The 27515-nt window shown below is 44.5% G+C and overlaps 1 protein-coding gene and 1 long non-coding RNA gene across 18 annotated transcripts in view; both read left to right on the plus strand.

The window, feature by feature from the left end:
* LOC119844076 (DAB2 interacting protein) overlaps positions 1–27515 on the plus strand; it is a 494149-nt gene that overhangs the window by 120383 nt on the left and 346251 nt on the right. For 12 of the 17 annotated variants that reach the window (XR_006276072.1, XM_043498919.1, XM_043498921.1 and 9 more), the window contains 2 exons: positions 6231–6496; positions 6641–7323. Coding sequence is in view for 14 of the 17 variants with exons in the window: in XM_043498919.1 (XP_043354854.1) it covers positions 6856–7323 (468 nt within the window). In the remaining 3 variants the exon portion in view is untranslated. Of the gene's footprint in view, positions 1–4641; positions 4758–6230; positions 6497–6640; positions 7324–27515 lie in introns of all 17 variants that reach the window. The other 5 variants (XM_043498908.1, XM_043498914.1, XM_043498915.1 and 2 more) reach the window with 2 other exon arrangements.
* LOC122456908 lies at positions 19563–25354 on the plus strand. The gene is made up of 2 exons (XR_006276075.1): positions 19563–19778; positions 23570–25354. It is a non-coding gene; the product is annotated as an uncharacterized LOC122456908 (long non-coding RNA).

Raw genomic sequence — 27515 nt, forward strand, 5'->3', positions numbered from 1 at the left:
GGCTAATGATGAATGCTGCAGACTGGAAACAAAATGTTGCTAAAACATCATGAGGAAATGAAGACTCAGTGCAGAAATGGAATGTGATCATTGGTCCACAAGGCAGGGTGAGGCTATGAAGCTTTTGAGCCCATGTGCGGTGTTCCAAGGGTGGATCATTATGTAACAGGTGAGTTAGGGTCACAGACTGGGCAGCAAGTGAGGGAGGATGCGCACTAATCACTGACGCAGAAGCTCTCCAAGTGATGAGCAAAGAAGAGCTAGTTTAATATACTCTGAAATGATGGTCAATGATGGAGCTGAGCTTAGGAAGCGCTAGGCAGGATAAGAAGGGGAATCAGGGCATTTTTATAAAGCATATAAGAGCTTTCTGCAAAAAGAAAAGGGGGAAAGAGAAATTTAGAGCACATTTAATGGGCACTTCAGGTTATGTTGGCAAAGCTAGACAAGGAATTAGTATGAGGGGAGTGTGTGGTGTGGGTGGCGTGGGGCAGTATTGCACTGGGCAGATAAGCCAGGACTCTTTTGCCTTGGAACAGCCAACAGGTATTAGGTAGTTGGAGCTAACATGTAGCAATGAGCTGGACTTGATCATTCCAATTCGATACACCACAATTATATCAGATTTGCCGTATTCACAGGAACAGGTTTGCGTGGACATGGCATAGAATAGTCAATTAAAGAGGTCTATTTGCAAAAATGTAATTTGCTTGTAAGGTGTGTAGTGTGTGCCTTTCTAGTGGTAAGGCTACTGAGGATAACAGCCTACTGCTACTGGTTAATGGAGACACTCCTTTAGCTCAAGTAGTAGAAGTCTATGCTTTAGTACAAGAAGTTCTGGTTCAGAGCCGCCCCCGTGACTATGGTAAAAAGTGTTTCGTAAGTGTCATGGGTAAGTATATATGGCACAACCATACAGACACCCTATGTAGTGTGAGCACACACGCACAGAGAATTGTGGCCTGCAGAGCAGACATTGTAACATATATATGCACCATGCATGCTGGTTTCTGCATGAAGCTTAGCTAGCTGTTTAGTACAAGCCTTTGGTACAGTGGAGGTCTAACAAAGAGGATGTGGAAGAATGAATGGGGAGAAGTTGACAAGAATCAACTCAAAAAGAAAATCAGTTTTTGGAAAATGAGGAGGTGTTGCATATAAAACCCCAGATGGGGACAATGCACTCTATTATCATTGAAACAAAATAAAATTGTCAAAACAACAAAAGCAGAAGCCACTGTAGTTCACCAGGGACCATAAGGGGCAGAAATAAAGAACATGCAAATGAGAGCATTATTAAATAAAAGTGAAGGCAGCTTAAAAATAATTAGAAAAGCCAAAATGAAAAATGAGCATCAAGCAGAGCAAGAATTTCCAGCTAAGATACATTAGAAAGGGTCCATAAGCGAAGCTCCTGGGCAGCCAGCGAGCAAGATTTGTCATCGCTGTTAAAGAAAGATATGGGGGAGGCTGGAAATGAAGGCTCAAGAATGACTGGAGGTATTAATTATTTTTTGCATCAGTCTTGCAATGGGGAAGGAGAGCATTTGCCAGCATCAGGAAGCAGATTTTGGTGAGAATTGGAAGCAATACAGTGCAGATCCCACAGATATTATTTATGGGCTCAGGAGCTTTGAAAATAGATAAGGAAAAATGACTTGGAACCTATAAGGCCAAATGTCTGGTCCCATTGACCTCAGTAGCAAAATTCCCATTGGTTTCATCAGGACCAGGCTTTGGCCCCATATCTCAGTGCTGAGTGAAAGGAAGGAGAAACTGGAGAAGTTTCAGAAGCTATTTACTTACCTGTTCACTGAGAAGCCTATTTTCCTAGGGTAATATTGAGCTGTGTAAAGGGCCAGCACAGCCTAAACCTTAATGTGATTCAACAGGGGCACAGGCCTTTGCTGGCCTTCTGCCTCACATGGATGAATTTCACTCCTAGTTATAGGCCAGACGCAATCCCCACAATCAGATCCAGACTAGGCAGCTGGCCCTCACTCCAAAACGGGCCAAACCAGATCCAGCTAGCCTCAGACTCTGGAGAAGTTTGTACTTAGGGTGGAAATGTGCAGCCCATCTGTCATGGGGCGAGCTGCACCTGGAAGGGGTTAGAGCCCCACGCTCTGGCTGGTGCCTGAGTCAGGTGACCCAGGGTCACGTGATGACAATCTGAAGATGGTGCTGCCTATAAAATGGGTGGCCCGGTCTCACAGAAAGGTAGAGCTGCAGGCAGTAGAAAAGCTCTCCTGCAGCAGAACCAGGAGGGTGACTGGCTGTGGAAGCTTGCTATGATCTAGGCTGGCCCTTGTGGGGAGAGAGCTGCGAAGAGGCCTGCAGGGTGTTCTAGGAGGCTATCTATAGTGAGGGTGGCCCAGGGAAAACAGTCTAGGAGAGCCAGGAAGCTTTCAGCTGGAGCCCTGATCCAAGAGCCAAAAGGTTTTGAGGTGAGAAGCCCTGCTGTGAGGGCTAAGGAACTGTCTGAGCCAGCAAAGGGCTAAGGGATTGTTTGGTTCAGGGAAGAGCCAGCTGGTAGTAGGAAAGGGAGGGAACCTGCAGCCTTGTTCTGCTAAGCCCCATGCTGCAAATCACAGAAGCCACCTGTTAAAAGGAACTTGCATAGAATGACATGTGCCTGTAAGGGCCAAAGGAAGTGATCACGGAACCAAAATGGCTTTAAAAAACAGCCCCTGCAAGAGAAAATGTTACTGAAAATGCTGGGTGTGTACAAACCGATTCATTGAAGGAGGAACTGCGGTACAGATGCCTGTCCCAGCAGATTATGCTGAGCTGACTCTAGACATGGAGGAGGTTACCACAGCGTGTTTGGGCATGGGAGGATTCAATGTGCTTTCTGGAGGTGAAATGCCTCCCAGGGCTTCAACTAGGCAGCTTGATTCTGTCCCACTCTCAAAGCAGAGCTGTGGTTAAAAACATAAGAACGGCCTAAGATGATATCCGCCTTTCATCTTAAGCAACCCATTCATAAGAATGGCCCTACTGGGTCAGACCAAAGGTCCATCTAGCCCAGTGTCCTGTCTTCCAACAGTGGCCAATGCCAGGTGCCCCAGAGGGAATGAACAGAACAGGAAATCATCAAGTGATCCATCCCCTGTCACCCATTCCCAGCTTCTGGCAAACAGAGGCTAGGGACACCACTCCTGTCCATCCTGGCTAATAGGCATTGATGGACCTATCCTCCATGAATTCATGTAGTTCTTTTTCAAACCCTGTTATGGTCTTGGCCTTCACAACATCCTCTGGCAAGGAGTTCCACAGGCTGACTGTGCATTGTGTGAAGAAATACTTCCTTTTGTTTTTTTTTAAACCTGCTACCTATTAATTTCATTTGGTGACCCCTAGATCTTGTGTTATGAAGAGGAATAAATAACACTTCCTTATTTACTTTCTCCACACCTGTCATGATTTTATAGACCTCTATCATATCCCCCTTAGTTGTCTCTTTTCCAGGTTGAAAAGTCCCACTCTTATTAATTTCTCCTCATATGGCAGCCATTCCATACCCCTAATAATTTTTGTTGCCCTTTTCTGAACCTTTTCCAATTCCAATAGATCTTTTTTAAGGTGGGGCAACCACATCTCCACACAGTATTCAAGAAGTGGTGTACCAGGGATTTATATAGAGGCAACATGATATTTTCTGTCTTATTATCTATCCCTTTCTTAATGATTCCTAACATTCTCTTTGCATTTTTGACTGCCACTGCTCATTGAGTGAATGTTTTCAGAGAACTATCCCCAATGACTCCAAGATCTCTTTCTTGAGTGGTAACAGCTAATTTGGACCCCATCATTTTATATGTATAGTTGGGATTATATTTTCCAATGTGCATTCCGCATTTATCAACATTGAATTTCATCTGCCATTTTCTTACCCAGTCACCCAATTTTGGGAGGTCCTTTTGTAGCTCTTTGCAGAGTCTGCCTAGGACTTAACTATTTTGAGCAATTTTGTATCATCTGCAAATTTTGCCCCCTCACTGTTTATCCCTTTTTCCAGATCATTTATGAATATACTGAATAGGACTGTGCCCAGTACAGACCCCTGGGGGACACCACTATTTACCTCTCTCCATTCTGATCTATCTTTTAACCCATTACCAATCCATGAGAGGACCTTCCCTCTTATCCCATGACAGCGTACTTTGCTTAAGAGCCTTTGGTGAGGGACCTTGTCAAAGGCTTTCTGAAAATCTAAGTACACTATATCCACTGGATCCCCCTTGTCCAGATGCATGTTGACTACCCTCAAAGAATTTTAGTAGATTGGTGAGGCATGATTTCCCTTTACAAAAACCAACAAATTATGTTCATCGATGTGTCTGACAATTTTGTTCTTTACTATAGTTTCAACCAGTTTCCCAGTACTGAAGCCATGCTTACCGGTCTGTAATTGCCGAGATCACCTCTGGATCCCTTTTTAAAAATTGGGGTCAGATTAGCTATTCTCCAGTCATTTGGTACAGAAACTGATTAAAACAATAGGTTACAGACTACAGTTAGTAGTTCTGGAATTTCACATTTGAGTTAAAAGCCATAAGAGAGCCCACAGTCTGCGTTGGAGTCTGGAGAAATATCCAGGTTTCGGGGTGACTCCCTGTACCTTTTCTCCTTCACTAGGTCTGGAGGACAGTCAGCACACAGCATACAAATGGCCAACACCTCCCTCTGTGACATGTTCATTGCCTGGCTCTTACACACTAGCAGCTGGTAAAGGAATGCTGCACTGCAGTGAGGTAGGTTAAAGCCCCCACATAATTGTTTTAAAGATTTTCTCTATGATTCCCCACTCCCCTTCCCCCCCTACTGGGTTTAATAGTGATTTTAATGATGATTAAGCAATTGTGTGAACTTTTGCTAAATGGCTATGAGGGCATTGTAGAAAGTAATTGCAAAACAGCTGAAAGGCAGGGTCGAGGAAGAGGGCGTGCACAACCAGTCAGGGTCATCTCCTGTAAGAGACCATTCTCAGATGAAGAGAGCTGACAGTCTCAGTCGAAATAAACCCTTCACCCTTGCAAAGGGAAACATCCCATGGGGGCGCAGGGAGAGAAAAAATCAGGAATCTGGGTGGCAAAGGGGCAAAACTCCTCCAAGGAATATTCTCTCTCATTATCCTGCTTTTTGTGCCATCCAAAAAAGTGACAGATCTTAACTTTCTCTTGATGAGCTCTTCCTGTGTCTCTTTGGCAGCCACCCTCACAGTGAGGTTTTTAAAATCAGAACCACTGGGCGTGGGGCCGGGTGGGGGTGGAACGGAACTAAGTGAGAAATCAAACTTGATTAGGTGCAAAATCCTTGATATGTAAAGAGACCTGCTCTAATAGAGAAAGGAACCCGAGACACTCTCTGGGATGCACTGTAGGTGACATGCAGACAAAGAGGCCATGGAGAGCTGTTGCAGGCACAAGGAGCAGGAGATGAGAGAGAACTGAATGAATTCTGAGAGGTACAGTCAGCGGAGGATTGGTGAGACCCCAGGCGCTGACAGGGGAAAGCTACCAGGAGAGATAATTGCTGACAGTGTAGAGAGACTAGTTCATTTTGGTGGAATGTGGACAGGTTTTGGGTACTGTGGGGGGTGGGGGGAAAAAGGAGGAAGAACTGAAGAGCACAAAAGTGAAACTTCCTTGGAAATGGCGTGTTCCCCCATGTGCTAGGGTGCTATGCTGCTCCAGAGGTCGTCTTTTGGATGAACCATAAAACCAAAATCCTGACCACTTCTGGTCTTAAAGTTCCCAGGTCGTTTCTTGTTAGGGTTCAAGTATTAGATACACTCCAGTGTGACTAGTTATAGTTTTGCCTTCCTAAATTTCCCCTCTTCTTCAATTGAGTGTAGGGGTAGTCTTCATTTCCCGTGCTAGGTTGTAGTATACTTTTGTGCACGGAAACAAGCATCTGAAAAGTGCTTTGGAATCCAAAAAGGTGTTATCCATGTCAGATGGTTGGCCAAACCCTGTAGTCCTTACTGAGTCAGCACTCCTACTGGCCTATAGAACTGGATCCAGTAGTCTGATTATTTTACTATTCCTAAACTAGAAAGAGCATAGGAAAAGTGACTGTGAAATCAAATGTAACAGACAACAAAGGGAGAGAACGACAGAGGTACATCCGAAAAAAAGGCGTTGTAGAACTATTTTGTGTGAAATGATCTGGAAACATGAGAAGATTTCATCTCTCTCTCTCGTGCGTGCATTTCTTTCCTTTAGTGCCCAAGCAATAATGAAGCAACAAACAGAAAAGCTATTTTGAGATCTTCACTTGGTCTGGGGATGTCACATAAAACAAGACAAATATGGAACAATGTAGCCCAAAAAGGCTACTGAAGTGAAGAGCATCGTTGATCTGGAAGGACAACTAGCCAAATTCCTAAATAAAGAGAGAGGGATCCACAGGAAATGGCAAATGGAGCAGAGAACAGCTCAGTGCAAGCAACCCAGCAGCCTATGAGGTTTCAGAACACAACTAATTCTAGGTGAGGTGGTATGTCCATAAATATTGTGTTGGATTTTTCCTCCATAAACAATGTGTGTTTGTATATGTGTCTATTGAACTTGCATATGTAAAGCTGTATTTCCTTTCATTAGCAAATTCTCTAGCTGTGTGCCCTATCTTGCAGGGACACAAGACTCCAGAGTGGGAAGAAATCTAGATGTAAGTTTTCTCTTCCAGTCCCACATCTGAATTGCCAGCTCAGCTCCCACTCAAAATGCAAGGCCCTAAGTAAGATACTTGCATCACTTGTATCAAAGGCCCATTTTTGGTGATGTAAGTAATCAGTCGCAAACAAATCAGAAAACCTCTTATGAAAGATATTAGAACAAATCTACACGAATGAATGGTCTGCCCAGAGACCTGGGCATCCTGATGCCAATTGGAGAAACAAAAACAATAATTAGCACTTGCCCCATAACAGGAAACAAACAACATACAGTTAGAATGACAAGCCTATGTCTGGAGGAGGGAAGAGAAGATGAAATGGAAAGGGATTTATATAATATATTCTCCCACAGGGCTATTTCTCCTACATTTGTTGCTCATATGATGTATAAATTGGCTTGGCTGGACAGTTATTCTAGCCTGAACCTTCACCCAAAACTCAGACTGAACCTCTGCCTAACTTCAAAGAAACTTCCATTAATTTTCCGTTTCCACTGTTGGATGGAAGCACCAAATCCCAGACACAGCTGTTCTCATGGCTATTCCAGCCCAATGCAGGCACAAAGTAACCAGCTTCTCTTCATCACAGACCATGCTCTGATGATACCTCTAACTCAGTTCTGGGAGCCCCTTGCGGTTCTGGTAAGTATCCAAATGCATGGATTGGCGCCTCTGTGGATTGTGAACCTTCCCTTGCTATTTATTGTTCATGCTTTCATTACCATTATCCCATTACCTCAATGGCTGCTGTGTTTATCTAAAAAGAAAAGGAGTACTTGTGGCACCTTAGACTCTCTAAGGTGCCACAAGTACTCCTTTTCTTTTTGCGAACACAGACTAACACGGCTGCTACTCTGAAACCTGTGTTTATCTAGTCATCCTATTGTCAAACAGCAACCCATCCATTAGGGCTGTCTATCCCTCAAGCAAACATGAATTTATTGCTGATGGATTCTGAGTGTGGGGAAAGCTGCTGCAGATTTTTCTAAATGGCTTCCTGTTCCAAGGAGATAAATGCAGAAAAATAGTTAGGAATCTGTAAAGTCAAGTAAGGTGAAATCTCAGACAGCTTACTAAATTGTGCACAACTCTCTGCATGTTGCAAACCTGTTGTTATCTTTGCCCAGGAGTCTGTTTAGTTTTATTTTCCTCCCTTAAATTGCCACTAGGACTCCGCCAAAGGCATTCAAAGATATTTACATCAGTATTGATGTGTACACTATCAAGAGATAACATTTCCCTCCAGCTGTCCTGGCTTTAATGCTGCCCCCACAGCATTATTCATTTCCCCATCTTAGAGATGGAGCTTGTTTCTCCTCAGCTACATCCAACTATTTTGTGGCATCCTGCACAGCATATATTTAATGTCCAGTCCTCCCAACGCTGTAATGGCATTTCTCACTCATGCTTTCCATGAGCCTGTATCTCTGAGGGATGAGGCTGCCATGAGAATTAGTACTTTGGCACATTAGTACTTGCTCAAAGCTTCTCACAAGGAAATCAGAGTCCCTGAAAGAGCCTGGTACTTGATCTCTCGTTGTTTACTCTGTCTCTTGGTCTACCTGAAGTGCACTTCTGAGGCTGAATCATTTCAGGGCCTTCCTTCTCTCTGGACTCGGAAGCTGAAGATGGCGCAGGGAGGTAGGTGCCAGTTTGTGGGTGTGAGAGATACCAAACCTCTCTGTTCCAGAGGGAACATTTATAAACTACATCTTGCACTGACTAGCAGAAGAAATCTCATAGAACATATAAAGAGCAAGACATGCTAGAGCCTGACTTCTTTCACACAATGCTGTCTCTCCACTGCAGGGCTTCCTTCTTTTTACCCACCCAATCAAACAAATGCCCCTATGATGCCATCTTTCCAGGAGAAGATGGACTTGGCTGTGTTCTGGGTGGAGAAATGTCACCTCAGCTCCAGAAGGGGTTCTATCATGGTGTCATCACCCAGCTCAGAGAAATCTAAGTCATGTTACCTTCATCCTCATTTTTGTGCCTCTCATGGCTGTTGATTTAACAGCACCATGCCTTCCATCTCTCTAGCTGAAGGATCCATGCCGGGCAGCTGCTCCTTTGACTACACAATGCACATTCCCGTCAGGAGACCCAGCTGCACAGGATTTCATGGTGGGCTCAGGCACTGCATTGAACAGCCCAGCAGCCACAATGGAGGACCCTTGAGAGCCCTTGACGAGTAACTGTTCCTTCGACACATATGGTCACATTCATGCACCCAATACTAAGAGTGAGCATTGCCAGGCTCAGACATTTTGATCTATGGAGAGACTCAGCAAGCCCTTGCCTCTAAGACTAGGGCTTTCCAAAATTCCTAGGTGTACCTGATCCAAACACGTGCCTAAGCTGCCGTCAGTTCCCATTGAGGCAGCAGGACTCTTCCCCCAGCTAAAGTAACTACAGGCACTTTGTGTCCCAATTTGTCCCCGAGTCATGATCCAAACACTTAGACAATGATCAGGCAGGAGTCAGCCAAAGTGGGGCTTTGGTGTGAGGATTGGGAGGGGGTTGAGATCACCCCTGTTCCTCTCACCCAGGGGAAGAGCAGCAGCAGCTTACTGGGAGGAGGCCCTTACTGTCACCTCTGGCTTTGAGAAGTTGCCAGGTGATGTCAATGCTTTTGCTCACTCAGTTCAGGGTTTTCTCTGTGGATTGTTATGCAGCCCTTACAAAAGAGAAGACTATGATGACACCCCAGTAACCTTGGCAAAGTGTTTTGTTAAGTAGTTCTGTGCTTTGCTGGGTTTTCAGCTCATGCATTCATCACTCCCTCCTACGTATGAATTTACATTTCTAAGCAAGACTGTGCGGTGGCGGGCAGTGGTAGCATCATGCTGATCTTTTATACTGGCTAATGATTGAATCAAACACCAGGCAAAGAACTGTACTGCGCTCTCACTACAGAAGAGGAGAACCAAATCAGAGCCTTTTCCTCACTCCTTTCTCCTGATCATGCAGCCTGATGTTTTCTCTTGGTTTTCAGTAATAGCGAGCTCTCCATTCCTGCCCTTTTCCTCACACGTGCTGCAGCTGGGCATGGGGTGGCACGCTGAGAACAGACTGGCAGCACTCGGTGTCTGTGCATGTACTAACACCACAAGTGCAATTGCAGCCCAGTACCCAGCACATCTGTTCTCTCTTACTGCAGCTGGTCTCAAGGAAGAGCACTTAGTTATAGGCTACCTGCTTCAGCAGAAGCACCTGGCTGACATCAGTGTTACAATGGGCAAAACTCATGCCTGGGTAATGGGGCTTAATTCATTACTGCAGGAAGTGCATTGGAATCCTTATCTGGCTGATGCAATAGCTGTGGAAAATAACATTACACTTCACTTTGTTAATGCCATTCTACCTGGAGTGCTGTCTCTGTAATAGTGCATCTTGTGGTACAGGAATACCTGTTCTAGTCACATAATTGAGCTGAAACAGAAGAACCACAGCCCCAGTTACTCTTCTGTTATAAATATAGATTGAGAGATTCCAGTGGCAAGAAACAATATTTACATAATGCATCTTTTAATCTATCATCTGGGGACCACTATAAAAGACCCTCTCTCATTATACACCGTTGACCATTACACTTATACTGTACCCAGTGTATACTGCACTTAGGAGTGTCTAATGATTAAAACACAGGCACTGGGAGTCAGGATTCCTGGATCTGAAATTAAGATCATGTGTGTGACCTTGGACAACTCACTTCACTTTTGTGCCTCAGTTTTCCAACTGAAATGGGGATATTTACCCAGCGTGCAGGGGATTTGCGAGGCTTAATTAATGCTTGTAACACATTGTGGGGTCCTTGGATTATTAATTAGACATGTGTACCTCATAATAGCAGAATGATCAGTTACCAGGTGAAATATAAAACCACCATCACCTACCTTGAGGTGTCTGTTCATGTCTGGAGGAGGAGAGGCTGTTACCAGAGCCCTGGTGCCTCTGCGTATTTGTACATACACATGTTCCCTGGTAACCTTTTCCTATAGCTCTTATAAGAGGCAGGCAATAAAGAAAAGGCAATTCTCATAGAACTTACCATCTTTTGTGTCACAGATCTACCTGCTAAATGTGACCTTTAGGGACTCTACATAATATATCGAGCACTGGACCAAATTAATCCCTGCTGTAAATCCACTGAGTGCAAAGGAATTCCACTGGGGGAAGTTTGGTCCCCTATTAGTAATATGCTACTGTACACTTACAGTACATAGTGCTTCTCAGCTATAGAGCTCAAAGTGCCATACCAAGAGGGGCAAGCGCTCTTATCCCAACATGACTGATGAGGAAACCAAGCCACAGAGGTGAAGTGGCCGATGAGTCAGTGGCAGCTGTGCAAAGGAAACCCATCTCTTTTGATTCCTCGTGTCAGGGCCCTGGTGTGAAATGATGACTAGGAGGAGCAGTGACTTATCTGTTAGTGAAGATGTCTGGCTCTGTTATGGAGAGAAATGCGAATTAACCAGTAATTGACTACACATTCGTTCTTATTAATCAGTTACAGGGGACTGTCTCATGTTCAAATGCGGCTGAACTACAATACAAAAAAGGATGAAAAACCGCATGCAGACATTAGGTGATTATACCTAATTTCCTTCATTCAGTCACTCTGTCTCAAACTGGCCTTCTAGGAAAGGGAACAGATACTCTGATTAGGCCTAGCCAGAATACATTTAATTTCTATTTATTTCCAACCATTTCAAAACTCTCCCTGCACAGTCAGCTAGCCAAGCGCCAGGCTGAGTGTCGTACAGAAGCTCCTAGGTATTCCAGAGAATACACTAACTGGGCCTCTGTTCTCACACTCATTAGTACGTGTGTGTGGCTCCTTTCCAAGCAATTAGCCTACATGGTCAGAGGCTTTTCTGAACTATTTAACTGTGTGAAAATCATAGAATCATAGAATATCAGGGTTGGAAGGGACCTCAGGAGGTCATCTAGTCCAACCCCCTGCTCAAAGCAGGACCAATCCCCAACTAAATCATCCCAGCCAGGGCTTTGTCAAGACTGACGTTAAAAACTTCTAAGGAAGGAGATTCCACCACCTCCCTAGGTAACGCATTCCAGTGTTTCACCACCCTCCTAGTGAAAAAGTTTTTCCTAATATCCAACCTAAACCTCCCCCACTGCAACTTGAGACCATTACTCCTCGTTCTGTCATCTGCTACCACTAAGAACAGTCTAGATCCATCCTCTTTGGAACCCCCTTTCAAGTAGCTGAAAGCAGCTATCAAATCCCCCCTCATTCTTCTCTTCCGCAGACTAAACAATCTCAGTTCCCTTAGCCTCTCCTCATAAGTCATGTGTTCCAGTCCCCTAATCATTTTTGTTACCCTCCGCTGGAATTTTTTCAATTTTGCCCCTTCTTATACAGCCCAAAATGCCATTGGCCTTCTTGGCAACAATGGCACACTGTTGACTCATATCCTGCTTCTCGTCCACTGTAACCCCTAGGTCCTTTTCTGCAGAACTGCTGCCGAGCCATTCGGTCCCTAGTCTGTAGCGGTGCATGGGATTCTTCTGTCCTAAGTGCAGGACTCCGCACTTGTCCTTGTTGAACCTCATCAGATTTCTTTTGGCCCAATCCTCTAATTTGTCTAGGGCCCTCTTTATCCTATCCCTACCCTCCAGCATATCTACCTCTCCTTCCAGTTTAGTGCCATCTGCAAACTTGCTGAGGGTGCAATCCACACCATCCTCCAGATCATTTATGAAGATATTGAACAAAACCCCCAGCCCGAGGACTGACCCTTGGGGCACTCCACTTGATACCGGCTGCCAGCTAGACATGGAGCCATTGGTCACTACCCGTTGAGCCGGACAATCTAGCCAACTTTCTATCCGCCTTATAGTCCATTCATCCAGCCCATACTTCTTGAACTTGCTGGCAAGAATACTGTGGGAGACCGTGTCAAAAGCTTTGCTAAAGTCAAGGAACAACATGTCCACTGCTTTCCCCTCATCCACAGAGACAGTTATCTTGTCATAGAAGGCAATTAGATTAGTCAGGCATGACTTGCCCTTGGTGAATCCATGCTGACTGTTCCTGATCACTTTCCTCTCCTCTAAGTGCTTCAGAATTGATTCCTTGAGGACCTGCTCCATGATTTTTCCAGGGACTGAGGTGAGGCTGACTGGCCTGTAGTTCCCAGAATCCTCCTTCTTCCCTTTTTTAAAGATGGGCACTACATTAGCCTTTTTCCAGTCGTCCGGGACCTCCCCCAATTGCCATGAGTTTTCAAAGATAATGGTCAGTGACTCTGCAATCACATTCTCCAACTCCTTTAGCACTCTCGGATGTAGCGTATCCGGCCCCCAAGAGGGGCAAGGGCTCTTATCCCAACATGACTGATGAGGAAACCAAGCCACAGAGGTGAAGTGGCCGGTGAGTCAGTGGCAGCTGTGCAAAGGAAACCCATCACTAGGTTAGCCAGCCTGCTTGCGAAGATGCTCTTCCCTCTCTTTGTTAGGTGGAGCCCATCTCTGCCTAGCACTCCTCCTTCTTGGAACACCATCCCATGGTCAAAGAATCCAAAGCCTTCTCTCCGACACCACCTGCATAGCCATTCGTTGACTTCCACGATTTGACGGTCTCTACCCAGGCCTTTTCCTTCCATGGGGAGGATGGACAAGAACACCACTTGCACCTCAAACTCCTTTATCCTTCTTCCCAGAGCCACATAATCTGCAGTGATTCACTCAAGGTCATTCTTGGCAGTATCATTGGTGCCCACGTGGAGAAGCAGGAAGGGGTAGCGATCCGAGGGCTTGATGAGTCTCAGCAGTCTCTCCGTCACATCGTGAATCCTAGCTCCTGGCAAGCAGCAGACTTCTTGGTTTTCCTGGTCAGGGCGGCAAATAGATGACTCAGTCCCCCTGAGGAGAGAGTCCCCAACTACCACCACTCGCCTCCTTCTCTTGGGAGCGGTGGTCGTGGAACCCCCAACCCTAGGACAGTGCATCTCATGCCTTCCAATCGGCAGAGTCTCCTTCTGTTCCCTTCTCTCAGATGTATTAGCTAGTCCACCTTCCGCATTAGCACCTGTGGAGAAAACATGAAAATGGTTACTTACCTGTATCTGCGTTGCTGGTACATGGACGCTCTCCTTTCTTCTCCTGGAGGTCACATGCTTCCAAATTTCTTCACCGTCCTCCTGTCCCCGCAGTGCAGCCTGCTCTGAATATTCAGAACGTTGTTTCTGTAGAAGCATATCCTGATGTCTGTCCAGGAAATCTTCAGTTTCTCTTTTGCAACGCAGGGTCAATACCTGTTGCTCCAGACCTTGAACCTTCTTTTTCAATATGGAGACCAGCTTGCACTTTGTACAGACGAAGTTGCTTCTGTCCTGTGGAAGAAAGACAAACATGGCACATCCAGTGCAGATCACAACAGCTGAACATTCCCCATCCATATTACCTTCCTTCTACGAGCTTCTTCAGGAGTTGTAGTAACTACTCAGAGAAGCCGGCAAGATGTAAACCTCAGTGGGCTCTCCCCGAGCTAACTCTCAGGCAAACTCCCTCTGTTAGCCTCTCTGCTGTTTGCTGCTCAGCTGGTTTGCAGCTGACTGGCTTTTTATAACAGTCAGGCCCACTCAAGGCTCACCTGGAACAAAGCACTCCCAATTCACACTTTTAAAACCACCAATCAAGCATCACTTCCCTTCTTCATTTTTGTGGTTTCTCCATCCACTGCCTGAGTAATTAATCTCCCTGGTGATCAAAGTCCCAGACTGCCAACTAGCACCTTATCTTCAAAATCATGGCATGAGTTAGTTTTCCTAACTGCCCTAGGTCTTTAGCTATGCTTTAAATTAAGAGCACCTGACAACTGCTCCACACTGTGTCTGCTGCATTGGCCAAAATATTGACATAATTCCTCTTGGAAGATAGAGGATTAACTCTTGCTAGGACCACCGCTAGAGATGAGTAAAATGTGAATCAACTCAGTTCTCAAATAGAATTTTGCTGGTGTCTAGCTAACCATTACTCTTCACTGTCCCCTTCTCTGCATTGCCATGCTCTGGATCGCAGTGAAAACGACGACACGTGGTGACCGAGGCTCTATTCGAGATACTTCAGGCCTTGCCAGAAGTGGGAAATACTTTCGTTAACATAAATTTTCTGCTTCTAGCCCTTGTTTGCTGACTGGTGAGGATCAGCTAAGCAGCCTAACTTTTCGGGTATGTCTATACAAACAGCTAGACTGCAGCCAGCTGGTATGTGAATGTACCCTGCACTAGCCTGCTGCACCTCTAACTGTCCCTGTGGACTCTGCTGCCGTGCACTAACAGTTTGTTAATGTGCTTTGAGCTGGTTCCATTTCTTATTTGAATCAAACCTGAATTTGGAACTTCTTCATTTTACTTGATATGCACCAATTACTGATGAATTTTGCTTTCCCCTTGCCATAAACCCTGGTATTTTTCTATTCCAAGCCCTCCTCCAGGCCTCTGCAATGGCTTTGACTAATGATATGTTCATCCTTGAAAACACACAAGTTCAGTTCAGCCACTAGAAAGCTTCTTTATTTTTTTAACAGAAGAAATTGACTTTTCTCCCAGTCTTCCTTTGCTTTATAGTCACATAACCACCTGCAATGATAACCAATGACTAAATTCCTTAGAAATCTAGGCCAGGACTGGCCAAACCCATCCCACACTGGTTGGCCAGTGTGGTGTGGGTTGGTGCATCTGCTATACTTTTCTCTTCCCAGCATTAGTGCCTGAAGAGCACTTGGGAACTGTGTGTGAGAACGCAGGACATGGGGTAATGGCTTTCCCAGCATTCACACTCTCTCCCTGTGGCTTGAGTGCAATGAAAACACATAGGGCAGAACAGGACAGAGGGAGAGATTAGATTTTACAGAAGAGAGCGCTCCAGTGAAACATAGCGTATGTGACCATTTTTCACACACCAGGTTTGGAGCAGGGCTGAGTCTGTTTGTTCTGCTTTAAACAAAGGGATGGGAACAGTTTCTTGGTCTTGGCCAATCTCGTGCTCACAGCTTTCATTGATTCAGGCTGTGCAGCAGCACCCAGATTGGCTGCCGCGCTTTTTGATGTCTAATAGTCTCTGGCTACATGTACATGGGCTGCCTTTGGCATTCAAACTGCAGTGAAAGCATAAAGCAGTCAGGTCCTTAGTCAACAGTCAAGGGGTCTTTCTCTTAGAGAGGTTTGGTCAATAAGGGTCAGGGTCAAGACTACTCCAGAAATTGATCTTCAGAAGTCATGGTGTCTATTCCCATGGTACCTGCTCAGCTGCCTCAGGAATCCATATCATTCTATCCTCAGACAAGTTCACAGGCTTCCTGTTCATTCCAGGATCCAGTTCAAAATCCCCCTCCTCGTCTTTGCTTTTCCTTTCTATGCTCCACGAACTAACCTAGAACTAGCTTCCTCTCTGTCCATTCCCATGCAACTTTGTCACGATTGGTGCAATTCCATGCAACTTGGTCACGGTGTGTGCAAGAGTCCTTTCTCCATCTGCTGCCATTTGGTAGCCTCCCTGTATCCCTCTGCCTCATGATCTTTCCATTTGCTTTCATACATCAGCTAAAATCATCTCCCTTGACTTTACTGTGTAAGTTCTTGCTGCCTCTCTCCCATACGTTATTGTTTAGTTCTGCCAAACCTGTTGGGGTGAGGTGAATGCAAAACACTCTGCCAAGTAAAGCTGCATTGTATGTGGCATTTTACTGGCTGTGCACACCCACTGTGACTACACGGGCAGTGGAGAGTGTGACTCCAGGTTCTGCTGCCAGCTCCTAGGCTCTGAGCTCCATGGGGGAGAAGAGACAGGGCATTGCAAGGCTGAATAACTTTTGGATCCTGATCTAGGCGGCAGAGCTGGGAAAGCCACATAGAAACTTCACAGCCAAAACTCCATAAATCATGCTTTGCTGTAGAATGGGGCCCCAGATAATTAAAAGCTTTGTTGAGAAATTTCCTCCGTGCAGTTAAAGTATCAGTAGATTTTTTTGAAGTCACATCCTTGTCAGAATATCTTGTACCTGTCCTGTTCAAAGCAGGAGTTTGGTGGGTGCTGCAAGGTTGGATTTTGGAGGGTCACCATTGTCTTTGCTGCTCATGCAATTTAGGGGAGCGGGGTAGCATGTTGCAGCTGCATTCCTGGAACCTGGGCTGGGTGTAAGGAGAGCATTTGGGTCTGCTCCATTGTGATGTTTTCTTAATTACAGTGTGGAGTGGACATTACCCCTGCTTCAGGTAGTTATAGAGGAGAGATGAATCCAAGCTGTGAAATCCTGATCTTCCCTTACCCCGATTCAGGAGAAAAGGGGGGGTGAATCCAGGGGTTTGATTCAGTCTCAGTTCTGTAATACAGCAAAGAAACTCATCATTAACTAATGGCTCCGGTTCTGCCTTCTTTGCCTTGGCACCTGTCAGCCCTTTGGGTCTTCTTAAATCTCAGTCTGTGGGCTTGGGGCTGATTTAGTCCTGCCTCACTGCAGTGAGAGCAGGGTCTGGGTATGTCCCTTCACAAAGGGAACAAAATATTTCTGTGTCTCCGAAAAGCAGTTGGGTGCACTGTACATCAGCGCTGCTGCACCATGGAGGATCTCAGAGTGAGAGTCGTTTCTCTCTCTGAGCTACGGGTCTGCTTGAGTGCTGCTTAGGGACCCTGTGAGCTCCGGGACAGTGTTGGTCACGATGGTCAGAAGAAAAGAGGATTTCAAACTGTGACGGTTGTCGGGCTGGACAGAATGTGCTGGTGATTGATGTAGGGACTATGGAAGGGTCTGTCTGCAGATGCTGGTTAGGGAGAGATGGGGACTCCACGGATCCCCAAGCCTCTCCCAACCCCTTCCCCAACCAGCCTCAGGATTTGTCAGGGCAGTGTGGAGAGGGCCAATAGATGTGTCAGTTGGATTAATACCCCTCTTCTGTCATGGATATGCAGGCCAGGATTTGGTCCAGACGACACACAGCAGGTAGAGGAGAGTTAAGTGCAGAGTGGCATGTTCCCATAGGTGCAGGGATACTTTCCAGAGGAGGTGGGCTGGGGGAAGATAGAGAGAGGGAGGTTGCGTGGTCTATGTCAGTGAGTGGGAGAAGTAGAAAAGAGCAGTAAGGAGGGAAGCTGTGAGGAGCGTAGGGAATGTGGGAGGTTGGAGCGAGACTATGGGGTTTGCAGTAACATTATTAGGACCAAGGCAGAGATCATTAGCTAATAGGGGCCATATGCTGTGTGAAGCTTATCAACAATAAGTGGGAATGTGAGGGGAGTTTTTGCTAATATGGCATAAGCCATGAGAACAGCAATGAAATGCTTCTCTGCAGGGTACAATTACAGTACAGTCACACCAACCTAGTACATACAGAGCCATGTGTTTTTCTCCCTTCAGCTAGCCATTCATTTGTTCGCCTACAGCATCCAACACCAAGACTCGATAGCTTGGAAGCACTGGTTATACAATTGTACAGCATGTGCTACTGAGGATTGCACCCTGCAGAAGCATTCAGACCTAGGGAGCCCACAGCATTTATCCAGTTTCAGAGTGCCACGGCTGCAGCCTTACCAATTCCCAAGGGCACTAAATCAACTATAGACATGTAGAGACATCCTTGCCCTAGATGTAGGCAGAAGCCTTAAAACAAGAGGAGGTGGGGTTTGCTTGATGTATCAGTGGGAGTTTGAATTCTAGGTTCCAAATAAAATGGACCCTGAAACTCTGGGATTGCAAAATTGCTCCAGCTCGAATTGCTGCAGGATCCGTTGGCTGAAATTGCAGTGTGGTTTGGGCAGCATGAAATTAGCTCTCTGCCAAGCAGCTTGGTACACACATGTTAGTTTTTTTATGGTAATATCGTTTTTCAGAGGAGGTCTTTGGGGCCAGTGAACCACATGTAACTCCCAAACAGAGAGCAGGGTCCACGTAGCCCTTGTACCAAAATAAAAATACTTTGCATTTTCCCTGGCATCATTCATCCAAAGAGCTTGAAGCACTTTACCAACATTACTATTGAAACTTCCCAGTGTCACTGTGAGATAGGTATTACAGTACCCATATTACTGATTGCCTCTCTGTGCCTCAGTTTTCCAATGTAAAATGTCTGAGGTCTCACAGTGGCTCATTGGTACAGCCAGTATCAGGAAGTTCTGACTCACAGTCTGTGATCTAACCATTAGACAACACTGCCTGAGTTGAGACAGGCTGCAGTTGCACTGGACTAGCCTGCTGCATGATTTGAGCATAGCCTCTGCTCACTTCCAATCCTGTTTGCATTAGGCTCTTTGCAGAGCCAATTTAGGAGCAGCTGCTGGCTTGCCAGGGGAGGGTGAATATTGGTCACTGTAGAAGGTCCCTGCTGCAGCTTGTAGCAACTGCCCAGTGCTGTCGTTGAGTTCCCTCCCTTCTCGACAGTGGCTGCTCTATTCATTCTGCAAACTGCCTCCTTCCTTTCCAAGGCAGCGCATGGACACGGGGGAATGGCAGAGTTCATTATAAACGGAGTCAGGGAGCAGACTATCGTTGAATGAGATCCAGTATTCCAAAAGATTGGAGCGGGGCACTCAATTTGTGTTTGAGTGGCAGGGGCTGGGCGCTGGCATTCCTCAAACCCTGTGGGTTTTGGTGTGATTCTCTGCCGCGCACACAGTCCTGTAGCAAACCCCACTGACTTTTTATTGTATCAGTCGTTTTCTTTATGCAGCAACATGAATTGGAAAACGCTCGCAGGTCCTGGTCTGAATGTGCTCCATTCTCTGCCAGCTCAGCCTAGTCATACTGCTTTAACTTAGTCCGAGGTGGGGAGAGAGGGAGAAAGCGAGGGGGGAGAAAAAAGGTTACTGCTACTTTAAATGTAATGCATTAAGAGAATGCTGGAAAGGGGCCTGCATGCTGTAATACCCAGCCATCTAGCTGGAAAAGCAGCCAGATGTAATACAAAAGAAGAAACACAGCCTCTTATGGATGCAGCACTAATTCATAAATCAGGTGAATCATCTTAGGCAACTGCTGTGTTTTTATGCCTCTGCTGCATGGAGAACTGCATGTTGGATGCTTTTATTTGAAGTAATGGAGCCAGACAATCCCTTGGACCAAGACAACTCCAATGGTAAGGAGTATAAAACATACAAAAGAACAGGGAGGAAGAGTGTCTGAGATACACATCCTACTTCAGGCAGAGGGTTAAGCATGTGTTTTTTACTATCATCTGCCTGGATCAGATGGAGAGGATGGGGTAATGTACTTCACTTTATCTTAGAAATCACTTTTATGGGGAGGAAATGTTGGAGATAAACACACAGTCTGCTGAAAAGTGCAGGATACTGTAAGAAGCAATAGATCAAGCATAATCCATGCTTTTTGTTATCAGCCTGTGTCCTAGACACTTTGCAGATAGAAGAGGAACTTACACACTATGTTATGCAGTTTGGAGGAATTTTTGCCAATAAGAAAAGAATGCAACTTTGTACCTTCTGTTCTGTCAAACGGAGCATTCACAAACTCTATCTGCAGGAAGCTTTGCTAAAGGCAATGCAGTGGGTAATTTAGTTAGGAAGATAAATTTAGATGGAGACCAGAGGAATTTACCCAGGAATTAAAGTCTATGGTTAAAACGGCAACCATTCCCTGGATTTATAGCATCCCACAGGCTGCATGTTATTGTGACTGGTACCTTGGAAGGAGGATGATCTGCGTAACATTGGAGTGAAGTTGTTTGCCACTGCAAACCCTTTTTCTCCTTTTAATAGAATGAATGGGTTGCTTTGAGCACTATAATTTGTTTGTCATTTTTTTTTAAGTTGTGTTTTTAAGATGGTGATTTTAGAATAAACTCATTGCTGGCTTTTTAATGTGCATTTGGTACCTTTCTGGATACACTTGGAACCCTTCACTCTCTGCTTTTTGCAAAAATATGGTTCAAAGGCTAATTGCAGATTTTCCTGGGTGTGCTCCCTGGGGAAAACTGAGTCCTCGAGAGAGACCCAGCTGCAGTATTAATACCACAGTGGCCCTTAAATACTGTGGAAGGAATGTAGTTAAGGGAATGAGGTAACATTTAAACTATGCAAGCAGTTGGCTGGCCAGATTTGGGTGGGCAGTGGTGCTTTATTTGGGGCTCCGTGCCACACTGAAGTTGGCTGGTCTAAAATAGTCAGGGACTGACTGCAGGGATGTTTCAAGTGATGATAATTGCACTTAAAAATTAAAAAAGAGAATCATGCTTTTCCCTTTTGATATTCTAGACTCTTTCTTTTCACTTGACTGACACTCTCTGGTTGCAAAGGTACAACACCTTAATAAACGTAACCTTCTGTCCCATTGGGACATAGAACTGAATCCAAGTTTCCTTCCTTATAGTGGGGAGTTTGAAGATTATAGAAGTAATACTGCACATTTTGGTCTGTTACTGAAAGTACCACAAGTCTTCTTGCCTTTCCCAATGTTGGAATCTGGGCTTCAAGAACCACAAAGAGAATGTCCCTAATTCTACAGGAAATATGACTTTAGCTCTGTTTTTTCAGATAATGTCAAATATGAATTTCTTACATAATAGCTCCCTAAATATAGAATGAATATATTGAGATGAACAATATTCTCATTCTTCTCTCCGGAGATGTGTAAAGTGTTTTTGTCAAGTTCTGAAGAAAATTGTTTTGTTACTGAATATTTGAACAAGGAAGCAGACACAGGGAAGTGTGTTCACAAAGTGAGGAATTAGGGACTGTTAAGCATTCATGGCACCATACAAGAATGCCTCCAGAGAGAATCCTAGACTGACAAAAAAATTAACCACTTCTTTTGCTTAAATTATTTCCAGTTACTGTGACTTAAACTGTCCTGGCTGTAGGATAAAGCCAATGGGGTAAGCCATGGTCTCGGTTATGAGGTCAGGGACAGGAGATTGTTGGTTTCCCCAGCTGTGGGAGTGACACACAAACTATTTACCAGGACTTATGGGGTAGTTAGTTATTGTGACATACCATGCATTACTCTGCATGAACTCCATCAATAGTGACTCCTCAAAGTGCTGTCAGCAGAGTGCTTGGGAAGAAAGATTTCTCTCCTTTGAGAAGTTTTTCTTGTAGCCATAATTCTTGGAAGGGCTCCTTTATCCCTTTCATTCTCAAAAACCAACTGAGCTGCTATAAATTTACTCAGACTCTGAAAACGAATGTGTTCTCCTTGCTCATGTGACACTTAGTGCCCCAGGAAGCAGTCATAACTTGGACCCCTCTCTGCCTCTATCCAGTAAAGATGTCTCTTTCGGCACCAAAAACGTTAATGGAAAACCCTTTCATCCCTGGAAAAAGGGAAGCTATTTTACTATTTTTGAACCACCCAGTGGTCTTTATCAGATGAGTGTTAACCGTCTGGAGCACTTTAGAATTCCAGGTGAAGCCAAAGTCACTTCATGATTTAGTCATTTGTTTCCTGCCCAATAAATGGATCATTAATGGCAGGAAAAGCCAATTTGAAGAATACATGGGAAAAATATCTTCTTGAATTGATCTTTCTTTCCTGCAGCCTTGTCGTTCCCTGGCAGTGCTAGGGTGAGTTAATTTAGTAGGGCCTGGATGGGATTGTTCAGCACTGAGGAGTCTCCTCTCTCTTTCCTCTCCCACAAATCAAAGCTGCTTTTGAACAAATTAGGCTATTGGCTTCTCAATGAAGAGTTATTACATGTATATCGTTCCTTGTAATTGAAACTTCTGAGAAGGGATTGTCCATTGTGATAATACCCTCAGAAAGGAGCTGGTTAAGCTGCCGCAGCATAAGAGAGTGAGTGGAATAAAATAGAAACTAGTGAGTAACGCAAGTTACTCACGTCTGAATTTCCTCTACTCTTCTCCATTCAGCTGTAAGACTTGCTGTACTTTGAACATATGATTGATACCATCTCTGTGGTTTGTGTAGATGGTCATAGAGTGCTGTGACCTGTTTCTTACAGTAGCATCCAAAGTCCTACCCATGTGGCTAGGTGACCTGAAAGTGCAGGTCTCTGAAAAACACACACTCACACGCCACACAGACCTGCCTTTTCTTTCTGGAACTTGGGAACCTCAAGGAGGACTTTGTTGTTGCCATTTGCTTTTGGTTGCTAGTTCTAGCTTTTAAACATGCTGAAATGGTTTTCTGCTTCTTATGCAAAGAACTCTGCTTGGAACACACATTGCCCTAGGAATGTGCTGATTCTGAAACCATAACCCTAAATTGTCTAAAGAAAAGGAGTACTTGTGGCACCTTAGAGACTAACAAATTTTCCACCAAATGCATCCGATGAAGTGAGCTGTAGCTCACGAAAGCTTATGCTCAAATAAATTTGTTAGTCTCTAAGGTGCCACAAGTACTCCTTTTCTTTTTGTGAATACAGACTAACACGGCTGCTACTCTGAAAACTATGCCATTGTTTGCAAAGTATCTGAACCTTGTACATTCATTGCAGCTTCTGATTCTGTGAGTAACAGTTTATGAGGCTACACTGGATAGTGGTACACTTGTTTCATCTGTCTGAATTTGGTGTCTTGTGCGTCTTCGCAGTATTTCTTTGTGTGTTACTAATTCCGTTTTTAAATACGTTACAATTACATATTTTTACAAGTACATTTTAAACAGCCTTGTGGGCAAAATTCAGCCATTGGATTCAGTGGAATGAGACCCACTTACACCCTGGATGAATGTGGCCCATAGACTTAAATATAAGCCCACAAAGCCTGGAAACTCAGACTACCACAACCACTGTTCCTAGGTATTGAAGCACACACTATCTATTGCTTTTCTTAGCCCCTTGAAATACACACCCACCTGGGTGTACTACCTGACTAACAGCCCTGACTGAACTTTTCTGCTATTCTTAACTTAACTTAGACTCTTCAAGCCTTTCGTGTATTCCTGTCCCAGGTGACACTCTGTGATGCATCAGTAGAGCTGGGGGTGGGCCCAAAGACTGGAAAAGCAGAGGTTGCTGCTGGTCAGGACCGACATGGAAACCTGTGAAGGACTGGAATAGCAGGGAATCTGGGATACTGTAGGTGAAGACTGAGATGTGTCTGGCAGAGCTGAGTGAGGGATTGAGACTGGAACAGAAGGAGGTGTTGCGTTTTAAAGCTGCCGTGTATTTGGCAGAGCATTGGATTTGGGGGAAGCTTACCCAGTGTCCCCCTACCCAGTGCCAGATGTAAGCCAGCACTCCTGGCCCTTCAACTTTGTGAACGCTGAACTCACTTGCACGTTTTAGAAAAAGTAAATGTGTTATTGACTCCGATGTGATCTGCTGGAGATGATTGATTTGGAGAGCTGGGGTGAGCTGCCAGTGAAGCGAGCACATATGAGAGCGAAAGGAGGATGGATTGTTCTGATCTAAAGCAGCCCTTTTAAAGTGTGTGTGCGAGGATGGCAGAGCAGCAGGTGGGCCCAGTCATCTCCTTCTCAGGGGGAACTTTCTGCTGATGGGCTTCCAAGGACAGAGCAGAGAGGAAGTGAACAGAACTGGGGATTTCCCCCAAAATCGCACTGTCAAGCATCTGAGAGAAAGGCAGAAAGAAAGAGAGACCAACACACTCATCCCCAGAACAATACGTTTAAGCCCACACTGTTTTTTGTTCTGTATGGTGGTGGAGGAAAGTGATAAAGGTTGACAGCGTAAACTCCTCCTCATCTACCAGCAATTGAGAATTTGCAAGCCCCAAAATAACTTGTTTAATTTGTATCACTGTGATGAACTAAACTCACTCTAGAGCAATCCTTCCTCAGCTCTGAATTTCCTGGCTCTGGGGAAATTGCATGCAGCCTCTAAATATTATGTTTTTTGTGTTCTATGTGCACTTGTCTGGATGTGCTTGTTGTACTGTTTCCTGTAGGGGCTGCCATCCTAGGATGTTGCATAGAGAAGCAACATTATTGTTGTTATTGTTATAGAACATTTGTTTATAGCACCCTGAATGTGGATGATGGTTTTCAGAGAGAACAAAGACATGGCCCCTGCTCTGGGGAGTAGGTAAGTTAGGTTAGATTTAGATAACGACACAGCGAGAAAGGCCATTGGATGGAGGGGAGGGGAAAGACTACACAGAATAAGGTTGTGAGTTTGTTTTTACACAGCACACCTTCGTGTTTGGACCTTTGTTGGGTTTTTTTCTTTCTTCTAAATAATGAGTTAGGAGCTTGGCATTGTCAGAGAATGTGGGCAAAAAGGTAGAGTTAGAAGTTGGATTTGAGGGAGGTTATTACATATGCACATGCACGTTCCATGGGATCTATTAACAACGGTGCTATGATTGTCTATGGGTGGCACAGTATTCAACTTTGTTCTGTATGAAAGCTGGTTTGTTGTTATAGGGTTGCTTACGGGCATTGGACTGTGTATGCTGGTTTGTTATGGAGGCTTGTTCACAAATGTGAGACTGCTGGCTAAGATTTTTTTAAAGGGGATAAAAACACTGAAATATTGTTCATGGGCAAAACCCCATGTCCAGGACTGTATGCTCTTTTCAAAATGCTATAAGAAAACATAGTTACGAGAAATTTGGGTCTTCTGATCTTTCACAGTGTCCTTTGAACATGCCTTATATAATGAAAGCTTAGGGCTCAGGTTTTGTGTAGAATGGATATTGGAAAGGAACATTCTTAGGAGCTAAATCCATTTCTTAGATATTTTTAGAAGTTCAGTTCTGAGTATTACCTACAGGGCTGAGAGAAAAATGGGAAAAAGAAATGAGGGATGGCAGCTGAAAGAATAAGCATGTTAAACTAATATTGAGTGATTAAATAGTGCTGTAATGTGGCACTCGACACAGATCATTAACAATTGATCCCCCCTTCCATTTATAATCTCTGCTTCTGTTTGTTTGCAGTGGACTCTTTTTTGCATAAAACATTAAATATTGCAGGAGAGATTTACTGAAGGTATTTCTGAGAAAATTTGTTATCAAAGAGCATGGTTTGCTGATGTTACATTATCAAAAGCATTACAAGATTTAGTTGTGTTTTTCTGAAGAACCATCTTTAAACTATTAAAACATTATAACATCTACGGGTTCACATTTTAAGGGCTGAGGCAAGCAGAGAACAATGAAGAGTTGAGACAGTTATGCACGGTTTCCTTCTGTTCAGGTTCTAATACCATGTACATATCTGTTGCCTCTGAGAACTAGGAGAGGTAAAGAATCATATGCATGAGGGTAGGAGAATTGGAGCAGAGGAAGTGAAGACACAGTTTAATACTTGGAAGACAAATGAGCAGAGATGCGTGAATGGAGGTAGATTAGTGTTTTGTGCATAAGGGGAACTGGTATATTTTGGGAAGTATATTTTTTGTGATACAACCATTGTTTAGAGAGAGCGAGAGCTGTAACCATCATTACTTCACCTGGCCACAGCCCCAAATTGGTTCATCTGTAGTGTCCCAGTATACTGGTTCCTTCTTAATTTAAGGCCCAATCCTACAAAGTCTTAGTGTCCCCAACTTCCATCCAAGAGAATGGGAGACAAAGGTCCTCAGTGCCTGCAGGATCAGGCTCCTCCAGGCACTAAAACACAGCAGTAGCCAAAGAAACTGTTTTACTGAGCAACTCTGCATGGCTGTGAGATCTTTACATGAAAGCAATATCAATTGATTATCAGCAACAGCATGGTGTATATGGAGAGGAAATACATGTGAAAAAGGCTGGCTTATAGAAATGGCAGGCTTGCACTCAGGGGCAAGATTGAAAGGGTTAAAATAAATCCCACAGAAAAGTATTCTAAATCCTGAAAAGAGGCTAGTCCAAGAGAGATGCTGGGTGTTTGCCGACAGAAAAGACTGGTGATAAATTTAAATGCCATCACCATGTCCTGGCTGGGGGAATGTTTGTGATTGTCTGAAATAGCTGCAGCCTGGCCACTAATGGGTGTGTGTTTCTGGACTAATACTAGCCTGCTGTCCTACATTGCTTGCTGAGCAGCCAACAAGTTAACAGGCCAGTTTGGACTTACTCCAAAGAAACGAACCAGGTATGTGGCAAATAATAGAGGCCAGTGAACATTTTGGGAGAGCAATCGTAAGTAATTGGTCTGAAATGTCTGTGAGAGTATGAAAAGTAGAACAAAATCCAAGGCATTCAAAAAGACAGGAGGATGTAATTGGAATCCTTTATTGTCCCCAAACTCCAGTTGGCAACAAAGAGAGGGATTTAAAAATAGACATGAGCAATACCTGCTAATTTCAGTATAATTTACAGTATGTGGTAAAACTGAAAGATCCATAGTAGTTTTATCAAAGAAGCAGAGAACTCCTGGGAAGTGTAAGAGACCAGGAGTTAGGGAGATTACATATATAAAACATAGTGTATGTGTGTGTGTATGTATATCTATATATAGCTGTATAGCTCTATATATCTGTATCTAATCTATATCTATATTTATATATATAATGCCGCCAGTGCCTTTACAGAATTACAAACAGCAATTAAACAGAGGGATTACTTCCCTTCACACACCACTGAAATGTAGCTACCTAGGAGCGGGATGCAGTAACCATTATAACAGCACCCTTGGCAGATTATGAACAAGAAACAAAGGAATACTATATATGTTAAAGCAATGAGGAAAGATGGGTGGATGGACTAGCAGCCTCGCTCTTCTTGGAAAAACACCAATGGATCTTTAGTAACTAGGACTGGTCCAGGCCTCAGTTTTATATGGCATCCAAAAGACAGCCACTCCAGCAGCCTGGGCATTGCTTCAATTCTGACGCAGAGGGAAGAGCACCACTATTGAGGCCCTCACAACAGTTACTACAGCACATGTTCCCTACCCCCGCAGCAGGTGGTGGCCCTGGATTCAAAATCCCAGCATGGAAGGGGAGAGC

This window comes from Dermochelys coriacea, chromosome 16, assembly GCF_009764565.3.
Source record: "Dermochelys coriacea isolate rDerCor1 chromosome 16, rDerCor1.pri.v4, whole genome shotgun sequence".
NCBI classification, from domain to species: domain Eukaryota; kingdom Metazoa; phylum Chordata; order Testudines; family Dermochelyidae; genus Dermochelys; species Dermochelys coriacea.